A 22,576-nucleotide genomic window follows, 5' to 3' on the forward strand; every position below is an offset into this window, starting at 1 on the left:
ATTTAGATTCATCCACGTTATTGTGGATCTGGACTCACATGTAGATTGATTCAGATAAGGACATTAAGATTTTACAACAATTGATGACTTTCACCGTTACAAAGACATACTTTTAATTCTTGATTTGTTTATTGAATATAAATTCTCAGTTTTGTGTTGGATAAGATGGGCTCAGCATTCTGCGAAAAGCCCTGTTCAAGTTGGCATTGCACTCCACCTGAGTGGAGCCCTTTTCAGTTGAGCTCTAGCTTTTTGATAGGCCTTCTAATGGAACAGGTGTTTTACTGTGTGTATCCAGCAGATGCTCCGATAACTTGATTCATCAATATCCTCATCTGATTCCTTAGTGACAAAATTAGTGAGAGTATATAACCTCCTCCTGCAGAACACTGGCACCTATATTATCTTGTCTCCCCAGCACTTTCCTATGTGCTGTGCCCAGTCTCGCCAAAGGGAATTCTACTTTATCCAAGTATGCAAAATGTGCATAGTTTCAGTAGCTAAGCTAGTGACTGAGAGTGTAAGATTAAGGGAAGTCATCTCTATTTTCCTCCACTAGCTGGAAAGGCTCCAGTTCTTGCATTTTGCAATTGAGTAAAATTTGGATTTTGGTGAAGGGAGAGGTGTAGATGTATGCTCACATTATCTGCAACTTCAGTGACAGTGAGGTCATGCTTGTAAAGCTAATTAGGAAATGGACACCTTACTTTTAAAGAAGTAATATTTGTGGTATAAATCTTGACTCTACACCTTCACCAAATGGATTCCAAAGATGTTCAGGTTAGGTGGATTGGCCACGGGAAATGCAGGGTTACAGGGATAGGATGAGGGTCTGGATCTGGATGGCATGCTGTTTGGAGGGTCAGTACAGATCTGGGATTCTGTAATCTCTGAGATCATGTTGCATCTTTATTTCTTATGTGTTTTGTGTGTGTTTGCAAGGGAGGGAAAGAGTGATGGGGGAGTGGGTGTTTGTTGTGTATATATTTCAGATGTTCTGAAAATAAATGCTTATCCTTTATTTTGATTTAAACTTGTGGGAAATACTTTTTTTTCCCTAATGTCACTACTCAAAAAGACTTAAAACAGCACTCCTTAAACATACATCCTGTTATGGTCAAATGAGAGGTGAGAAGAGGGAGAAAGTTATTTCACCTCATTTCTCCCCATCCATAGCACTTCTGACTCAGAAGAGTTGAGAGAGTTGTAGGATAAGAGAAGGTTATATATGCACCTACTCTGATTATCAATTGCCTCAGTTACACAATAGGCCAGGACCTCTGCCACATCCCATGATGTCTTCACTATGGAGATTAAATGAGATTGTGGTTATTTTAAATTAAAACACTTCGTTGAACCTTTTTTAAAAAAATAAAATCTACACAATTAAAATTCAAACCTTGTTAGGAAACTGATCAAATTTGAAATATGAATTTTCAGGCATGTTTTCTACCTCTAATTCTTTAATGCTGTCTGCTATATGCATTATATTCTCCTGCAAGAAAGAGGGATAGTGTGCAGTCAGTACCGTATAATCTGTTTAATACATTGTGGCTGTCCTGATTGAATACCTGCCTGTGTGGGTGAGCTGTTTATGGGTATGAAACATTGAATAGTGTTGGGTGTGAGAGCGAAGTAAAACATGGGGTGGCACGGTGGCACAGTGGTTAGCACTGCTCCCTCACAGCACCAGAGGTCCGGGTTCAATTCCCGCCTCAGGTGACTGACTGTGTGGAGTTTGCACGTTCTCCCCATGTCTGCGTGGGTTCCTCCGGGTGCTCCGGTTCCCTCCCACAGTCCAAAGATGTGCAGGTCAGGTGAATTGGCCATGCTAAATTGCCAATAGTGTTAGGTAAGGGGTAAATGTAGGGGCATGGGTGGGTGGTGGGTCGGTGTGGACTTGTTGGGTCGAAGGGCCTGTTTCCACGCTGTAATCTAATCTAATCTAATCTAATCTAATCTAATCATTGAGTTCTGATTTGTGTTATCATTCCTATTATCCTTCCTTCACTTTCTGATGCAAGTACATGGTTGTTCCATTTGTACCAAATGAACTTACTCAAAGCTGTAAATCCACGCGTGTGTGTGTGTGAGAATGCATTTGCTACCATGCTTATCATGTATATTTGACATCATTGCCAGCGCTTCTTGATCATCTGTATGTAGTTGCATAATCCTAATCTGAGTATCAAAAGCACCTTATGTTTGTTGATTGTCTTAATTGGACACACCTCTGATTTAAAGATAATGTGTTTCTGCAAGCATCACCAAAAGGATTTTGTTTACAAGGGATTGTTTCTGAGGTGTAGTTGTCCTCTGGCCTACTCGAGGTAATGCATAGTTGCCATTCTCTTACTGCTCTATCTTGACTGACGCCAGATGTAATTTTAGCTTAAAGATCAGGGTAACAAAGTGGTGCATCATATAGGTGTGCAACTGCATTATTGAACACTGCTTGGAGATGTATTCAAATTCAAGCCAAATGTAAACAAATGAAAGCAAGAAAGAATTTTGATTTTTATAACCGCCTTTCAGTGTGGCAAAGCAGTGTAAAGTTCATAGGGTAGCTTTGAAGTGAAAACATCATTATGTATGAAACATAGCATCCAGTATATATACAGTGAGGCCCTACAAATAATGAAAGAAGAAACAGATTATTTAGTTTAGTGATGTTGGTTGAAGGATAAGTATTTGCTTGGCCACCGAATAGTGCCACCTGAGGGGACAGACAGAGTTCAGTTTAATATCTTATCTGAAAAACCACAGCACAGGGTGTATCATCCTAAAATTAAAACAGAAAATGCTAGACAAACTCAGCAGCAACTCTCATCCGAAGAAGGGTCACAATGGGACCTCCATTGTTAATTCTACCTCTCTCTTTCCACAGCTTGTGCCAGACCTACTGAGTTTCTCCAGTACTTTGTTTTTATTTCCAATCTTCAGCATCCTCAGTACTTTGCTTTCATTTGAGTATCAACTTAATTTTGTTCGAGTTTGAACACACAACCTTCTGTCTCGGGAGTAAGTGTGCTGTCTACTTAGATTACAGTTAATATCCATGGTGTAGCAGTAATATAAATGAATAAATTACTTGTTAATTCTGTCCACTGGTTTTAGTGTTTTCAAAAGCTGGCAAGTATTCCAAAAACATGACAGAACAAGATCACTTTTCCTGAGTATGTCACACCAGACTTTCTAGCATATTGAAATGCTGATCACATGGGCATTTGCAAACTCTCATGCAAGCTATCTCAAAGAGTGAGTTTAAAGCAAGATAAAGGATATGCTGCAAAAACACGGCTGGAAATACTTGAATTGGGCAGCTTCGTTGGGGAGAGCAACTCTGTTAATCTATCTTCAGAATTCTAATTTAATTGCTTCTCTCCTCACAGCCCCTTTCTGATCTGTCCAGCATGTCCAGTATTTTCTATTTTAAGTTACTAACATCTCCAGCATTCTGCTTTTTTACTCAGTGAGATGCCACGTCCCAAATTATTATAAGGGTTTGTGTCCAACCAATCGTGCTTGAGGGGGCACTTCCTGTTCAGCATTGAATCATTAAATTGTTGTCACAAGCAGATCTTGAAATTTAAAACCACAGAACCCACTTCAGCAGTCAGACTGCTATGCAAGTTGGGAAGCAGTGAATGCTTGGCTATCAGTGCAGGCACTGTTCAGCTTCTCAGTTGCTGCCATGAACAGTTAGCCAAGGTTTTGTGTTCAGGTCTCCAAAGTGAGGCTCAAACCTACAACCTTCTGATCCAGAGGTGAGAGTGGCATTGGTGGAGGCAAATTTGACAACTGGGCAATTTTGGACAAAATGGATGCTGAATCCGAATACTGACCTTCAGCAAATGCTGCCAGTGATATCGGTAATTACATTCCCATCCTTTTCCTGTTCCATCTTTCCCTGTGGATGTTCAACAGTTGCACAGATTTCCTTTTTCCTGTCACAGCCCTGTTAGACTGTTTAATTAAATTCCAGCTGTTCCTTGCTTCACTCTACGTCCTGCTGTCTAATATTGATTTTCCCTTATGTTTTTAAGCGCTAATGCAATGTAGGTGTCCCTAATTGCCGCTTGAGCTGACTGGTTTGTTAGACCATTTCAGAAGACAATTAAGTGTTGTTGTAGGTCTGGAGTCACACGTAGGTCAGGTTGGCAGATTTCCCTCTGGAAGAAAATGTCCTTCCCTAAAGGACATTGCTGAATTAGATGGGTTTTTGCAACAAACACAGTTAGTATTATACCAGCTTTACAATTAGATTTTTTTAAAATTTGAATTTCACCATCTGTCATGGCAGGATTTGAACCCATATCTCTAGAACATTAGTTTGGGAATCTGAATTACCAGTTCAGTGACATTACCACTGCACCATTGCCTCCCCCCTGCTTATCCAGCAATGTAGGTTGCTGGTGTCTCACCATTTCCAGCAGACTTGAAGTAAATCAATTGATTCCTATTCACACACAGTTACCCAGATGAAATTTCATACTGGTTTCTCCACTGTGAATAAACGAACATCACTGTGAGGGCGAAACTGTCTTTCAGCTGCGATGTTAAACCAAGGCCTTGTTCACCTCTCAGGCAAGCGCAGGATACAAAAAATAAATGCTGGCTGTATTTTGAAGAAGTGCAGCTGAGTTCCCATCTTTGTATTAGTCAATGTTTATCCCTTAAGCAACATGACTAAAACAGATTATCTGATCCTTGCTGCTTTGGGATCTTGCTGTGCATGAATCAGTCACATTTCCGAAGTTGAACTCTGTACAATCCGGCAGTAGCACAACTAGTTTTGAGCGAGTGTTTTAAAATGCAGATTATGTCTGCCTTTTTAAAGTGAAGATTTTGATTTAAGGTTAAACCCTATGTAAGTGATTCAGATCCACTCAGACCAGTAATGAGAAATCTTTACTGTCTCTTATTATGAAAAGTCCCATCCCTGTAATTAAGTTTTCAGACTTGTCTCTGTTGATAAACAGGATGCAGTAGCTCTACTGATTCTAGCCTGTTTTGCTCTTGACTTGGCTGTGATAATTTTGGATTGGAAAAACTGCCACGTTTTACTGATTTACAAAGACTCCATGTGTTCTGATTTTAGGAAAGCTCTGTTGCCAATTCACCATCACCACAGCTGCTGCCCGAATCTTCAGTGAGTACCGCTTCCCTTCAAATCCTCCTGGAAATTGTCCAGGAACACAACACTTTATTAAATTCATCCTGTAATTTCAATACAGCTATTTTTTTTCTTTTTAGCAGTGACTGACTTTGAATTTGTTTCCCAGGAATCACGTGCCTTGGGGAGTGCGGTGTCAACACCAGAGAGCGAGAGAGAGTAAGTGATGTTTACAGCACTGGACAGAATCACTGAAACACTTCCTCACTTATATTTTCAGATAAATATTCTGCATCGCTAAGTGTTTGCAAGTGGTGTTTCATTCTCTTAACACAAGGAGCATGTTTGTGTCACTGTCTCCACCCTTCTTTCTGTATGTCTGACAGCCACATAGCCAGAATGATGAGTCAGCTTCATTACATAATTCAAACTTATCCAGGGCAAAGGCACTGGGTTATAATTACTTGCGTTTATGAAATATTTAACTCTATCACAGTGTATTCCAGATCATCGTGACTCTCAGCATTTTTTAAAACAAAAAGCTCCTCTTCCCACTGGTGCTTTGGCCAAAGTTCTTCAAAGTTCAATCTGTGCCCTCTGTTCACTTAACTACCTGCTAGTGGAAACAGTTTCTCCCTCTTCAAAACCCTGCATATTTTTAAATGTGCTTATTATTAATCCTGTCTGATGAAAAGAGGGCAGTTCTAGTTTTGTAAGTGAACAGAAGTCCCAGTTCCCTGGTATCATTTGAATGATCTAGTCCATATCCTTCACCTTTCTAAAGTAAGGTTCCCCAGAATGATGTTTTAATTTATTCTGTCATTACTTACCTCAGTAGTATATTTAGTTGCTTGATACAGAACTTGGGTATTGGCAAAATAAAAGACCTGCAGTCAAAGCTTTACATTTTGCACTCATCAGGATAGACACAAGAACACGAAAGTGCAAAGGGGAGTTTATACAGCAAGAAAAAAGAATGCTAACTGGTTACCAAGTGGTCTCTGGTTGAAGTGTTGACGTGGTAAATGCACCAGAGATCCTTTATTATTCCAAGCTTTTGTTTAAATTTTAAGGAAGTCAAGCTGGCTCTGGCTGAGGCATTGCCATGGGAATAGGTATTTTAATTTTTTGCGCTCTACTTTTCAGGGATGTCCTTTCTCTGCCTCATTATTTACCATCTTATTTGTCCACCCTCTTATAATTTAGGTTCAACCTGACCCATCTGTGCAAGTTCCCGCAACAACTTATCTCACTTTGTGTTCTTGGAAACTTATGCCTTTACTGTATCATTCTGGTCACATTGCTTGATTTGCTTCTCCTTAATTTGTCCACCATTTGTAACTAGTATTTTCTTTGAGTGTCCCACTCCACTTGCAACTCAGTCTAAATCTGACTGATCATACTATTGTGCACAATTTCCAGTCAATACATTCCAAGGCCACTGCTTTTCCCTTCCCACCTGATTTGTTCATATCTCTCATCCTGGTGCATTATTTCAACAGACTGAGAGTATGTATTTCCTACAACTGAATGTTTAGATGTGCAGTGTCTATCTTTTCCTTGTGAGTAAACCAGCCATTCTTCAGTGCTATATCGTTACCCTTGAATCCTCTCCCAAATCTTTCAATACTTGGTTCTGTTAAGAACAAAAGCTGCCGGGTTGCAATCTTTGCTCCTGTCCTTCCCAATCCCCTGTGTTCACTCATCTTTGTTTCCCTATTCTTCTCAACCTGCCAGGTGACCATTCTCTGCAATATGTCTCCCAGAAATCCTGAGAAGTTCGTCCTGACTCCAAGCAATTCACATTACTGTGATTTTTTTCACAAATTGGTCGACATTTGTGGTTTCAGTTGTACTCTGTCTTGGTACAAAACACATTTTATCTGACCACGTTAACTTTCTTACCTTCTCTGGACAAAAGGAGCATCTGATTCATTGGGGCAATCCTTTCACACAGAGGGTGGTACGTGTATGGAATGAGCTGTCAGAGTAAGTGGTGCAATATTTAAAAGGCATTCGGATGGGTATATGAATAGGAAGGGTTTGGAGGGTTATGGGCCAGGTGCTGGCAGGTGAGATTAGATTGAGTTGGGATATCTGGCATGGACAGGTTGGACCGAAGAGTCTGTTTCCGTGCTGTACATCTCTATGACTCTATAACCACAGATGCTGGAGCTCTGAAACAAAAAGAGAAATGGCTGGCAAAACCCAGCAGGTCTGGCAGCATCCATGGGAAGAAAGCAGAGTTAACATTTCAAGTCTAGTGACTTCGTCAGAACACACTTTATTAGCATTCTGATTCATTTATCCATGATGAACAGATTTGTTCATCAAAAAGTCCTTGAACTGCAGGCTTCCATTACTCATTTATCTACTTATGTAGCTCTTCTAATAAAATTAAATAGTTTGCATACTGACACATTTTTATTTCTTTAAACAGACATTTGATTTGCAAGTCAAGCTCGGAGGATGGGTCAGTTGGTGAGTATTATTTCATTTTGGGAATTACTGATAAATTGTTTGACAAAAAGATTCTCCATTTTCCTTTTTCATCTATCAATCAATCCACTTCTTTATTCATGTCTGTCTATTTACATGTCTGTTCATCCGTTTGCTAGCTATCTATTTGTTTAATTAATTTTATTCCTCTATTTGCCTGACTACCTACATATTTATTGTCTATCACTCCATTTGTCTACAGCTACATTTCTGTATCCATCTCTGTCCTGTTCTTTATCTGTCATTCTCTTCTCTAGATGTTTACTTGTCTATCATATATTTGTCTATGGGTTTGCATATTTTTTCAGGGTTTTTATCTTATCTACTGATTGGCATTCAAACTATTTGTTAATCTTTTATCCCTATTTATGCACCTCTCTCTTATTCTAATTTTCTTTATCCACCTTATGTCAATATCTATCTTATTTCACTTTCTGTAGTTATCTTTCTAATCGTTTCTCCCTCTATTTGTGGATGTCTCTCTACATCTATAATGAGTCAGAGTCTTTTTGGGTATATCTATTTTTCTCTCTCTCTCTGTAAATATTTTATTTGACCCACGTTAAATCCGACTCACTGTCACTACATCATTCCATCCACAGGACCTGCACTGGGTTCAAATTCCAAACCATGTCCTCAATTCTCCTTTACCTTACTCACAATGTACTTCAGCGTTTATGCCACTTAATATTCACAAACTAAGTCATTTCCTTCCTTTGGTCTGTCTGGTCTCTTCCTCTTGCTCTTTGTTGGTACAACCTGGGTTGGAGTTCTCCTTTGAACTTTAGCTGCCTTGATACATCCTGAGATTATCTTGTAGGGTCTGACAGGCATGTCCAGGGCCAAAAGTAACTATCAAAGAGGTGATGTTTATATGTTTGAGAGATAATTGGATGAGAACTTGACTGGGTGTACATGGGGAACAAGTAATCACTAAGGAGGAGTGGTTAGTGTGAGAGTTGGAATAAAGACCTGACTAGAAGAATATATACCTGAACTCTGCCTAACCAACATTTAACTTCTGATGTTTAACAGTTTTCACCCTTTCTTAAAAGTCTATTCACCAAAATCTTATTGATGTCTCAACCTTTGCCCCAACCCTGTGAAACACCTTGGGGTTCTTAATGTGTAATATGAATATAAATTTTACTCCCTAATCTGACCAAGTCAAGAAGACCCAGTAGAATATAAAAACAAGGAGGTTTTGCAACAGCAAAGTCCTGGTGAGTAGACAATTGTGCTGTAAAGAGTTATGGCTCTGACACTTTAGAAAGGATATATTCAGTACTTGAAGGAATGCAGAAAACTTTGTCCCTTGATCCAAGAATTAGATTATGAATCAAGATGAATAAATTAAGCTTGTAAATGTGGAATATTGATGAGGATTTTGAAAGGAATTGACAAACCTTTTTGGTTTGTGGGGGACGTAAGGACAAGGGAGCATAATCTTAAATTGAGAGCCAGATTATTATAGTGAAATGTTTGCATATAATACTGTAAAAGTATGGAACGTACTGCCACAAGAGGTAGGAAGTGCTGGCAGCATTAATACTTTTAAATGTTTGTTAATTGAGGCTGTGAGGCATCAGGAGCCAAGTTGGGCGGAGTTAGGATACAGATCAGCCATAATCTCATGAAGTAGTGAAACGGGTTTAAGGGTTGAAGGGGCCTCTCCAGTTCCTATGAACACCTCAGGACTCGGGTGCCTGAGCCCTTGAGTCCCAAATCTTTCTTGACATGACCCAAAGTAACCTGGTGTTGCAGTTGAATTGGTGGAGAGGATAAATTGGGGGCTGACGAGTCAATATCCTGTGGAAATGAAGGAATGGTTCAAACACCTAATTATATACTGTCAATCATGGAGTGAGACGTTCACCTTTACTGCAGTTAATAGTAGGTTTGTATATTGTTCATGTTATTAGTCTAGTAATTCAGAACCTTGCACTAATAATTCACAGAATGCATTCAACTTTCAGAGTAATTGGGTTCTGTTTTAAAATTCAGGACAGAAAAGTCTGGTAACAGTAAATGTCATCATGAAGCTTTTGGATCATTGTAAAAACTCAACTGGCTTCCTAATGTCCTCTAGGGAATGGAACCTGCTGTTTTTAACATTGTTTGGCCTACCTATGTTCTCAGTTGCACAACAATGCCTTCTGAATTGCTGTAACCAACCACTGAAGACTGTCCTGCCTAATCAGGGTAAATATAGGACATGGCACTTCCAAACTTGGGGCAGGGTGAACATTGGTACTGAGCTTGGTCCTCAGGTCACGGTAAACCAACAATGCCACAGGAAATGGCCATATTTTGTTCAGACACATGAGACTTTCTGTGGGCACAAATTTGAATGTTAAGATTAGTAAGTAAGAAAAATAGGGAAAGAGTTCAGTACAGTTTGACTATTTTGTGTTCTTCTTACAGGAAGTAGTGACTGCAAAAAGAAAAATAAATCCTTTTGGCAGGGATTTCGAAAAACACAGAAAGGGAATGCAGTGCGGGAACTGTGCAAAGGTAAAACTGTTATGGAGGGAGTTCTCATTCCTGCTTGTATTTGTGCCAACTGTGCAATGGGGCAGGAACTTGAGTTTAAAGCCTCATTGTTAGAGTGCCAATCCTTTGGGATTGTCCTGGGATTTCCATGAATTAAAGATTAATCCCCTGGATACTGCTTCAAGCCTCTCCCAGGAGGTATTGAATAAAAATGCAGCATTTAAGTTGCTTTGAATTTTTTTATTAATTATAGGTTAAAGTTGGAAGGAAAAAAATACTGCTCAACTGAGAGGAGCAGATGGAGGTATGATATCATTTGATGAACCCTCCAAGTTCAGTAAGAATTGGCAATCCTACCTACTGGAAGCTATAGTGGAGATCTTTCCTGTAATAAACACAGTTGCAATTTCTAGTGCTTGGATACATCCCAGAGTTTGGTGTCATTCTCCAATCACCACTGGATCTGTACAAAGCATATCTTTAAATTATTTCATTATTCATTCATGGGATGTGGAGATTGCTGGCTAGACCAGCATTTACTTCCCTTGAGAAGTTGTGGTGAGCTACTGTCTTGAACCACTGCAGTCCTTGGGATGTAGATCCACTTATGCTATTTTGAGGAAGGGAACTGCCCAATATCCAGATAAACAGGGTGAAAAATGGGGAGTTAAACTGACATCACATTCCCCTAGCATCATTATTTGACTAACTGGAATATAACAGATGAGATATATGATCAACAGTAAACAAATAGAGATAGGACATAGAGCAGTACAACACAGTACAGGATCTTCGCCCCTCAATGTTCTGCTGACCTTTTACTTACTCTAAAATCAGACTAACCTACATACCCTTCATTGTACTAACTTCCATGTGCCTATCCAAGAGTCACTTAAATGTCCCTAATATATCTGACTCTACTACCACTGCTGGCAGTGCATTCCACGCACCCACCACTTTCTGTGTAAAGAACCTGCCTCTGGCATCTCCCCTAAACCTACCTTCATATCCCTAAAAATTATGTCCCTTATGATAGACATTTCCACCATCGGGAAAGGTCTCTGACTATCCACTCTGTCTATGCCTCTTAACATCTTGTACACCTCAAACAAGTCACCTCTCATTCTCCTTCACTGCAGTGAGAAAAGCCGTAGATCCCTCAACCTTTCTTCATAAGACATGCCCTCCAGCCCAGGCAGCATCCTGGCAAATCTCCTCTGCACCCTCTCTAAAGCATCCACATCTTTCCTATAATGAGGTGACCAGAGCTGAACACAATATTCCAAGTGTGGTCTAACCAGGGCTCTATAGAGCTGCAGCATAACCTCTTGGCTCTTAAACTCAATCCCCTGCTAATGAAAGCCAACACACCATAGGCCTTCTTAACAACTTGGGTGGCAACTTTGAGGGATCTATGAACATGGACCCCAAAATCCCTGTGCTCCTCCACACTGCCAGGAGTCCTGCCCTTAACCCTGTATTCTGCATTCAAATTTGACCTTCCAAAGTGACTGACTTCAATTTTCCAGGTTAAACTCCATCTGCCACTTACCAGCCCACTTCTGCACAGTGTCAGTGTCCCGTTGCAACCTACAACAGCTCTCCACCAACATTTGTGTCATTGGCAAACTTACTATTCCTCATCCAAGTCATTTATAAAGATCACGTAGAGCAGAGATCCCAGAACGGATCCCTGTGGAACACCACTGGTCATTGAGTTCCAGGCTGAATACTACCATCACCCTCTGTCTCCTATGGGCCTGACAATTCTGTATCCAGACAACCAGATTTCCCTGTATCCCATGTCTCCTTACTTTCTGAATGAGCCTACCATGGGGAACCTTATCAAATGTCTTGCTAAAATCCATGTGCACCACATCCATTGCTCTACCTTCATCAGTGTGTTTTGCCACATCTTCAAAGAATTCAATAAGGTTCATGAGGCATATCGTGTCTCTCGGAATCCTCTCCAGACTGGTCTGTAATTGCCAGGATTATCCCTAATGGTGGCCTTTACCAGGCTAAGGATAGATAAAAAGTACAGGACAGATTTATTTAACATCATACTAAAACATTTTGATTTACTTGTTTAAAGTGTTTGGTTAAACAGTGACAGACTTAATGATAAGCATTGTGTCCTGCTCTAACCTACCCCAGTGTATATGACTTTCCTATGTGATATGTAGAGCTAGATCTGGACCTCTGTTAGTTTCTGACCAAAGAATGGTGTATTCTGGTCAGCACTGCAGCATGAAAATTAGTACCATGAGCATCACAAAACTGCAGCATTTTAATGAGTTTACCACCATTTTAAAAACATAATAGCCTTATTTTAAAGGAACAATTAGCTAAATGACACTTTCTGTGCTGCAAGATTCTATGATGATTTACCTAATTTGTTTTTGGTTACGGGAGTTTAAAAACCCTTGTTTAGTTTTCGCTCCTCTTCCACTGAGCTTGTTTGGCAGGTCATCTACTGAAATCATATTATCAAAGCTCTTGAATAACAATAATTCTTTGTTTTCTCTCTCTCCATTGCCCCAAATCCAATTTTTTTCTTATTGACTTTTTAAAGGCGATGATGTTGGATTTGTGGCCAGTGAGATTACCATGAGTGATGAGGATCGCATCGAACTGATGATGATGGTCAAAGAAAAGATGATAACGATAGAGGAGGCACTTGTTAAGGTAATACAGACACCTCTTGCCCAGGTTAAACTAACTGATCGCCATATTAGCCAACTTACTTTACGCACTGTTTTCTTAACAGCTACTGAGTCAGAAGGTTGTGTGTTCAAAGCCCAGTCCAGAGATTTGCCTCAGACCTGATTTGTTTGTTGTATTTTGGGTAATTACGCTTGCTTTTATATTTTACTGTGTGTTATTGAAATGATAAAAGAAATGAGTTTAGATAGCAGCAGAATGAGGGTAACTTTGGATAACGTTTAGTGGAAATTCTGATGTTACTTCCACAGGTAATTCCAGATCTAAATGTTAGATTTTACCACCATTTTACTACCATTTCCATCTGTGAGAATAGACTCAGGGATCTGTGAGGCAATTCTTCCAGGCGTGGTGCTTTCTAACCTGGAATACTTAATTCTGTTGTTCTCTGCTGTTATGGATATGTACTAATCAGCAACATTGCATTTATAGGACACCTTTCAAACTCTCAGAATACAGCCAATGGAGTGCTTGGTAAGTGTCATTGCTCTTGTGTTGTAGGAAAGCAGCAGCAAATTTTCAGAATGCAAGTTCCTGCAAACAATCCCTAAGTGATTCAGCTTGGAATATATGTGCCTAAGTCTCTCAAGTGGGAAGTGAAGCCACAACCTTCTGACTCAGAAGGAGTGAAATACTATTGAGCCAAAACTAATTCTAATCGTTATTAATGAAACTCAGAGTTTGATCTTTTATTCCTGGGTTTTATTACTCACAAGGAAAGTTGACTATGACTTATTTTCCAGCTCAAAGAATATGAATGCCACAGCAGGCTGTCCCTGAGCATGGATTCAACTCAATCAGCAGGTGGCGCACATGAGCCATGGGACGAGTCGTCTGATGGTGGTGTGAGTAAAGTTTGTTTTAATACTGGGAAATACTTTGGAACAAAAGACATGCCTTCATATTGCATTTTCATAGCGTCAGACATCTCCATAAATGGAACCATAATAGGTTTAGAGAAACTGTCTATCAAGAAATACTTTTTTTTGCAGCCTTATTAATCTGCACTGCTACTTCTGATGATCTGTGTCCCCCTAAATGCCTTGGCTTCTCTCCTCCATTAAAACTCATCTCACAAGTATGCAATTTGTTTTCTTTGTGTCGAAATGCATTGCCTGACCGTTATCTATATTGAAATTCATTTCCTGATTACGCATTCTGCAAATTTATTAATTCCTTCTTGTATTTTGTCTGATTTATCATCTGTATTAATTATGTCATTGAAATTGGTATCATCCAAAAGCATTAAAATTGGATTTTCAAATCCCACAGCCAAACTAGCGATGGAAATAATGAACGATGGTGATCACAGCCTGTAGAACACCACTTCCCACCTTTTTATCAGTTTGAATACCAACCCTTTACTCCTACTCCATCCGGGAAATAACTCCACATGCAATCTGCTCCTCATCCCAAACTCCACACGATCTGGCCATCATCCTTTTGGGGCAGCATGGTGGCACATTGGTTAGCACTGCTGCCTCACAGCGCCAGAGACCCGGGTTCAATTCCTGCCTCGGGCAACTGTCTGTGTGGAGTTTGCATGTTCTCCCTGTGTCTGCGTGGGTTTCCTATGGGTGCTCCGGTTTCCTCCCACAGTCCAAAGATGTGCAGGTTAGGTGAATTGGCCATGCTAAATTGCCTGTAGTGTTAGGTGAAGGAGTAAATGGAGGGGAATGGGCCTGGGTGGGTTGATCTTTGGAGAGTTGGTGTGGACTTGTTGGGCCGAAGGGCCTGTTTCCACACTGTAAGTAATCTTAAAAAAAAGTAATCTAAATCTTTAATCTATTATGCGGTACTCCTGGAAGATTTTTTTTTGAAAATCCAACTGTGTTAAATCTATTGCATTATTCTTGCCTTCTCTTTCTGTCACTTATTTGAGGAATTTTTAAAAAATTGGTAAGCATATTGTTCCATTTTGAAAGCTGTGACTAATTCTGGTTATATTTTCAGGTCCAGATGTTTTCCCTAAAACAAAAATTGAGGCTTCCATTTATTTCTAACTGCTACTTGTTCTATGGTTCTATGGACTTGTTGTATCAACCTCGTTAAATATTGGAATAATATTAACAACCTATTCCCATTGTTAATCAATTTACAGTCAGTTCCGCTCGAATGCGGTTGTTCCGTTCTCGTGCAATCTTGTGTTATAAGAAAATCATGTAGTAGCAGCACCTTTTAAACTAATAGGCCGGAATCACGTTATAACCAATACACACTTCAAAACTTTGCACTTATAAACAGTGTCCCCTATTTGTCAATTGTGTTATAGCAAATTTGTGTTACCGAAATGCATATTATATCAGAACGACCTGTTTATATCTGCTTGTATGAGAGTGCCTGCTACCTCTACCCTGATTTTTTTTTCTTTTTGTTATTGCAGTCTATTCAAATCTATGGGTTTATCTTCTCTAGGTCTGATTAGTTTTTCAATTATCTCCCTCTTTCTAAATCAAATGCCATTGTCTTTTATTTAATCTAATTTTCTAATGTCATGTTTCCCTCGTTAGTCTACCTTTCATTAATGTGAAGAATATATTCTGTTATTATTACCTGAGAGTTTCTCTTACACATTCTATAGTTTGTTTTTATTGATTTTTGTGAGATACCAGCATTTATAGCCCATCCCTCATTGTCTGGGAGAAGGTGCTGTGCGCCACTGTGTTGAATCTTTTATAGTTGTGTCCTGTTCAGGAGGATTTATATAGACTTTGACCACTTTGTTTTTAGTTTTCTAAACTTTATTTCTTTCCCTGCAATCCCCATTCTCACCCTTCATTATTTACTTTGTACTTTGGACTTAGTTTATCTCTTTTCCTTAAGGTGCAATATTAGTGTTATTTGTCCATAAAGTTGCATTGGTAGTTGTCACTGCCCCCCCCCCCCCACCTGTTTCCCTGTCCATTCAGCCTCCACGCTTTCTTCTGACCTACTTATCCCTTTGTCCAGTAAGCCTACACATTCCTTCCCAGTCACATTTGACAGCTATATGTGTCTACCATGAGCTTCTTTCTAATCTGTAAAATTTGATTTCTTACCAATCCAAGACCCCAGGAGCCACTAATTACAGTATAAACAGCTGCTACCATCCGTTAGGGCATGGATATATATTCAACACGGCACATTTGATTCCATGAATCAGAAAGAGCTCTCAAATTAACTTCATCTTAAACTAAATCTTCATTCATTCCCACCTGTTCAGATATGGGAGCAGCTAGATGATGATGTCCAGGAGGTGAAGTTCAAGAGGTTCCACAAGTTAGTTTCTTCAAAGCGCAGATCAAAAAAGAAACTGATGAAAGTGGATGAACTGAAGACTTCATCTACTGGAGGTGAGCGGGGGGATATTCCATTGAAGGTTTGATATAATCTGACATAATGTATGACCAAGAATCAAATTATTATTCTGATTAAGAACCTAATTCGTACCTTAAGTGGAACCAGCTGTCACCCTAAGGGTAACTATTCTTCAATCCAAACAACACCTTTTACCAATGAGAAAAGCAAAATACTGTAGATGCTAGAAACTTGAAATAAAAATAGAAATGCTACGAATGGCAGGTCAAGTAACTGATGTGAGAGAGTCAGACAGAGTTAGCATTTCAGTTCAGTGACTTTTCAGTCCAAAACCTTTTACTTCACCTTTGTTTCCTGACCATCAGCCAACTTTCTATCAATGTGGCTTTATTTCCTCTTAGCCTATTACAGACCTCTTCCGCAATACTTCTTCAAACGCTTTTGAAAAGTTTGAGTACATTACCTCTTAGTACATTTCTTCAGAAATTCATCTTACCACTTTCTAAAAAGAAAAGCTCTAATTAAGCCTGTTTAACATGACTTGGCTTTAACAATCCATGCTGGCTGTCTTTCAGTTGATCAGCGTACTTCTTCATTCTCACTATTTTTATCTCTGATTATAGATTCAATGGGTTGCCCTCAACTAATGCTGGACTGCTCGTCTACTATTGGCTTAATCTATCCTTTAAGTGCAGATGTTATGTTGGCCAATGTAGAATTGAAAAGCTGTGACCAAAGTACCTTCTACTTGCTCTGTGTCTTTATCTGGACCGACTGACTGATGCACCATTATGTTAAATGTTCAGACTATTCCCTTCTTATGATGGATGCTTTTCTAATACAATTCAATTCAAACTTGCGCCATTGTAGCAAGAAAGCAAAAATCCTATGTTGTATGACCTATTCAGAATCTGGCTGGGAGAAGATAAAAGATGAGAACTAACCCTGAGTTTGAGTTGACTCACTTCCATCAATAATCTGGAGCTTTAAGTTTTCAATATTACCCTTAAAATGGCTTGAAGTTGCTGGATGTTCTTCCATCTGGGTTAGTTCTCATCTGTCAGTTATTACTGCAGTTGGAGATAAGGGTAGTTGATCAATTGCATTTGTTTAAACAAGTTTAAACAAAGCATAATTTCATCATAAGTCTGTAGTGTTATGATGCTGACTCACCAACCTGCTCCCTTTGAATGTACCTCCACACATGGAATCATTTCCATTATCCTTTAGTATATATGAAATTTCTTTGAGTACATGCAGTGACGCTCTAGTCCTCCCTCCACCTTCACATTTATGAATAATTGGGCTTGCATCATGCATTGAGGTTTAGGAGGAAATTTGCTTTGAAACTTGTTATATTGGAATATGTAATTGACTGTGAAGTACTTTCAGGAAAAGAAACACATTCAGGTAAAGAAAAGCATCAGATAAATCAAGTCAGTACTTTTCCCTCCACCTTCACATTTATGAATAATTGGGCTTGCATCATGCACTGAGGTTTAGGAGGAAATTTGCTTTGAAACTTGTTATATTGGAATATGTAATTGACTATGAAGTACTTTCAGGAAAAGAAACACATTCAGGTAAAGAAAAGCATCAGATAAATCAAGTCAGTACTTTTTAAAAATTAGAACTTCAGCAATTTTATAAAGCAACATCTGTAAAGGCAGGTTCTGTTATATATGGTGTTGGAGTGCTGTCCCTTTACAAAAGCCAGTCATGTTGGGTCCAGTTTAGAACCAGCTATGATGGTGTGAGCAGTGTCAATAAAGTGTTAGTTCAGATTTACAATTTGTCCACCTTTGGAACTAGGAATTATGTACAAGGTGGACAAATTGTAAATCTGAGCTAACACTGCTCACACCATCATAGCTGGTTCTAAACTGGACCCAACATGACTGGCTTTCGTAAAGGGACAGCACCCCAACACCATACATAACAGAACTTGCCTTTACAGATGTTGCTTTATAAAATTGCTGAAGTTCTACTTTTAAAAAAGTACTGACTTGATTTATCTGATGCTTTTCTTTACCTGAATGTGTTTCTTTTCCTGAAAGTACTTCACAGTCAATTACATATTTCAAAAGTGTTTTCAAATGTTTAACACAAAAATAGCAGGAGCACTTTGCTATTTATGATAACTTGTTGAGTGCAAGGAGATAAGTGACCAGATAGTCTGATTTAGTGATGATGTTAGAAGAATAAATCTGTCCAGAACACGAGAGAGAGCTCCCTTGCTATATTTCAGTATTGTGCTGTGGGGTCTCTTGTGTTCCGCTGAAAGGACAGGCAGGTCCTCTGTTTAACATCTTAGCCAAAAGATGGCACCTCTAAAAGCACAGTATGCCCTGAGTGCTGTGCTGAGGTATCAACCTCGATAATGTGCTTCAGTTTCAGGACTGGAACTTGAACCCACAATCTTCTGTCTCAGGTGTGAGCACCTGCATTGAGCCATGAATAAATTTTAAAGGTAAAATGAGCAGATTGTTGCAATGTAGTCCTTTTTGTAAGGCTGGAAAACGACTTAGTGTTGTTGGCATTTTGAATGTGGCCACATGCAGACTTAAATGCCTAATCAGTGCAAGAACCTCCTTAAATAGCCCAAGGTTGTAACGTTTCTAATGTAGTTAAAGTTCCAAACCTGCACCATACTCTGTTGTTGTCTATGCTACAGCCCTTTTTGGCATCACATCATTACTACAATTATTTAATATATGTAAATGTGGCATGTAATTCTTGCTATTTTAAAGTATTGTCATAATTAGAAAACTGCGAGTGTTGAGACTATGTACTCTTAAAATGTTGGTATCATAATATGAGTTTAAACAAGCAGATGATCTTGAAAGCAAGATTCTCGCTGTCTTCACCAGAGAATCTCCTTCCATCTGCATGCTTTTGTCAGGTAGGGTCCTATTCAATGCTAAACAAGTCAAGCCTCACGTCTTGCATAAGTAGCTGACTCCTGTGCCAGAAAGTTACTGTCAGCTGCTTGTTACTTCAGAAAACTACCACTCTGGAAGGTGGCCATAAATGTTTTACTGGAGGTAAGATCTTGGAGGAGCCAGAGATTTAAGTGAGTCACTGTTTAAAATACTGTGAACACTCAGTCAACCTGTCAGCAGAATCAGAGACAGTGTTTCAGAATACTGGTCTTTCATTAGAGCTTAATTTAAGAACTGTTCATTATGTTACATGTGCAAAAAATCTGCAAGTAGAAAACCTACTGCACAACATTCCATTTCATGAAAAGCAGGTAACACAGGTTCCCACCCCAGCAAGTTCAGACAACTGAGAGTGCGACGCAGAAAGAAAAATTGTTTAATAAAATAACTGAGAACTGACTTAACTATTCTTTCCAAATTGTTTTGCAAGTTTATTTGTTAAAAGATCAAATCTATGCAGGTATGCTGATTATCTGTCAGTGAAATGAAATGAAGCTGTTGCATCAAATCTCTGACTCAACTTGTGTGTCCTTGAATAATACTTTAGAATACTGGAAGAATTAGTTCAGAGTGAGTGATCGGTTTCTTGTCTGCCTTACCTTCTGCCTCAGAAAACACTTGCGATGGGACATGTGACAAACAGTTGGACCCAATACACGATGAAAGATCGGTGAATCACATGGGGTCGAAGGCCATCAGAAAGCAGCTGTACTCGAACAAGACACTGCAGAAACAGTCTGTGGAAGATCCTGCACCTTTGGCTGTTTGCCGATCTCCATCTTCCAGCAGCCTGGAAGGGCGGCTGGGGAAGAGGTTTGTCAAACCTTTTCACACGACCGCTGAACCCAGCACTACAAGGCCCCCGAAGAAATCAGGAAAAACGTCCTCTGATTCAGAGTGTGGAGAAGACAAGTTACACAAGGTATCCCGCTCACTGACTGACAGTGAGGTGGGTAAGGGAGTAACTGTTCAGGATCAAGGGGTAAGTGTATTTTGTGGCAAAACTAATTAGTCTTAAAGGGTTATATTCACGAAGTAGGCCATTTAAACTATTGTGTTTGTGACAGCTCTTTGAATAAGCAGCCAAAGCAAAATAATTTAAATTAAAGTGAATTGCCAAAGCTTTGCAAATCTGAGGTAAAGCAAGAAATGATGGAAACATGATCTGATAGCACTTGTGAACAGAGAAATAGAATTAATGTTTCAGGACTGTGACATTTCACCAGAATTGAAAGCTGCTTTACTGAAAGAGTGGTACGGTTGTGGAATTTGTCACCAGTTGAGGTGAACCGCACTGATGCAATAAAGGGTAGGCGAACCAAACACAAGGGCAAAACCCAGGTATTGATAGGAGGCATGTGAAGAACATATTATTGGCATTGACTAATTTGTTCGAATGTTTGTTGAAAAATTGTTGATTGAGTAACTCTGTGCAATAGTAAGTGATACCATGAAGCGATACCAGATATTCAACAATATGTGTAAGTGGACAGAACAAATGAAATTAAATGCAGACAAGTGAATCCTGCTTTTCCTCTGTATTTCTATCCTGATACTTCACTGAATCTTTAACCAGTTATTCTGTGTGCTGTGTTTGGGTGGGGTTGCTGGAAGAACCAGAACTTGGAAATCTCAGAGTGATGAACCTATGTGATTACAGTCGTGTTTCTCATAAGAAATTTTAACCCCTGGTGGCCCGATAGTGAGGTGTCTCCTTGCTGCTTTTCAATCTTGAGTGGCCAAGAGCTAAAGTTCCTTTTGTTTTGATGCCCATAACTTCAATGATTGTGAATTTCACATTATAGACCCATTGCACCCGACTGCAGAGATTGAGGTGCATTTGTTTACACGCTATGGATTTCTGATCTCCTTCCTCTTGAAGTGACTCCTGTCGCCGCAAATTGCCAAAAATCACAACAAGGTCCCACAGACAACATTAAAATTGCCGAGAGATGGTTCCTGTGCACGCTGCCAGTTGTTCCATCATTGTTACATGTGGGATCTTGCTGTATCCCACTCGGCTGCTAAATTTCTCTACATCACACCACTGATGATATTTCACCCCTGGTTGTTTGAGGTGATTATGCTGGGCCAGCTTCATAAATGCAGGTAGAAGTTTGATAGAACTGAAGAGCTTGCTGGGTTGTTAAGATTCTACCATATTGGTGCAGGACTGGAGTCACCTACAGGTAGGTTTCTTTCCCTCAGAGTATTAGTGAACCTGTTAAATTTTTACAACAGTTGGACAGTTACTTTTGCTGATGCTTGCTTTTTATTACCAGACTATTAAAACTGAATTCAATTTCTCAAACTGTCGCAGTAGGATTTGGGCTCTCATTCTCTGGATTATTAACTCAACCCTCAGGATTCCTACTGCAGTAAAATGACTACTGTGTTTCTGTACTACATATCAACATGTTTAAGATACAGTATAACAATAGGACGTTGTCACAATAAGCGTGCAAATTGGTCAATAGGAACGTGGCCTAATTTGCTAACCATAATTCACTGTTCAGATTTTTTTTTTAAAAAAATGTACTCTGATCTGTAGGATTACCACAGTTTGCTGGAGAAATATTAGATTTCCATTGAGTTCCATCCATGAAGTGATGATGTTTTATTCTACCCACCAGAACATTGGTAAAGAAGAGGTCAGCAATGAGAAAATGAACACAGCAAAATCCCCCACAAATTCACGGAAATCACTGAGCAGGAAAGTCAAGTCGGTGAAAGAGACGGTGAGGAGAAAGATTACAAAGACGTACAGTGGTACTGCTCCCCCCCACGTAAGTAAACCCACCTTTGCTTCATCTCTTTTTAAGACCCTTCTCCAAAACCTCTGTATGACCAAACGTTTCAGTCACTTCTCCTAGTTATCTTTCCTACACCAGCTCAGCATTTGTTTTTCCTCATGTCAGCATATGGAGTGTCTTGTGACATTTCTTCCCACATTGGGAATGCAGAAACAGAGGAATATTTAGACTCTTGTCCATAATTTGCCACCTTAGTTGGTCATGGTTGATCTATAATTTCACCATCCCATATTGCTTAGTTAAAAAAAGCCATCTCAGAATTAAAATTGAGACTTGATTTAGCATGCAGTACCCTTTGTGGAAGCCTCTTCCAGATTTCCGTCATCTTTTGTGCATTGAATTTTTAATAACTTTGTTTTCTTGAAAGGAATAGCCGCAGTTTACACAAAATTATTTCTTTTTCTTCATTCGTGGGACGTAGACTGGTCCAGCCAACAAAGCCTATATTGTTTGTCCCTGGTTGTCCTTGAGAAGGTGTTGATGAGCTACTCTTGAACTACTGCAGTCGATTTGCTGTAGGGAGATCCACAATGCCATTAGGGAGGGAGTTGCAGGATTTGGATGCAGTGACAATGAAGGATTGGTAATACATTTCCAAGTCAGAAAAGTGAGTGGCTTGGAGGGGAACTTGCAGATGATAGTGTTACCATGTATTCACTGTCCTTGACTTTCTGGATGGTAGCATTATGAGT

General features: G+C 39.5%; 1 protein-coding gene across 6 annotated transcripts in view; it reads left to right on the forward strand.

The window, feature by feature from the left end:
• sash1a (SAM and SH3 domain containing 1a) overlaps nucleotides 1-22,576 on the forward strand; it is a 131,043-nt gene that overhangs the window by 81,083 nt on the left and 27,384 nt on the right. For 5 of the 6 annotated variants that reach the window (XM_043696467.1, XM_043696465.1, XM_043696469.1 and 2 more), the window contains 10 exons: nucleotides 5,102-5,152; nucleotides 5,286-5,335; nucleotides 7,557-7,597; nucleotides 10,040-10,129; nucleotides 12,684-12,796; nucleotides 13,265-13,306; nucleotides 13,576-13,677; nucleotides 16,035-16,164; nucleotides 19,683-20,053; nucleotides 21,705-21,857. In XM_043696467.1, the coding sequence (XP_043552402.1) occupies nucleotides 5,102-5,152; nucleotides 5,286-5,335; nucleotides 7,557-7,597; nucleotides 10,040-10,129; nucleotides 12,684-12,796; nucleotides 13,265-13,306; nucleotides 13,576-13,677; nucleotides 16,035-16,164; nucleotides 19,683-20,053; nucleotides 21,705-21,857 (1,143 nt within the window). The remainder of the gene's footprint in view (nucleotides 1-5,101; nucleotides 5,153-5,285; nucleotides 5,336-7,556; nucleotides 7,598-10,039; nucleotides 10,130-12,683; nucleotides 12,797-13,264; nucleotides 13,307-13,575; nucleotides 13,678-16,034; nucleotides 16,165-19,682; nucleotides 20,054-21,704; nucleotides 21,858-22,576) is intronic. The other variant, XM_043696466.1, reaches the window with a different exon arrangement.

This window comes from Chiloscyllium plagiosum, chromosome 9 (genome assembly GCF_004010195.1).
Source record: "Chiloscyllium plagiosum isolate BGI_BamShark_2017 chromosome 9, ASM401019v2, whole genome shotgun sequence".
Classification (NCBI taxonomy): Eukaryota; Metazoa; Chordata; class Chondrichthyes; order Orectolobiformes; family Hemiscylliidae; genus Chiloscyllium; species Chiloscyllium plagiosum.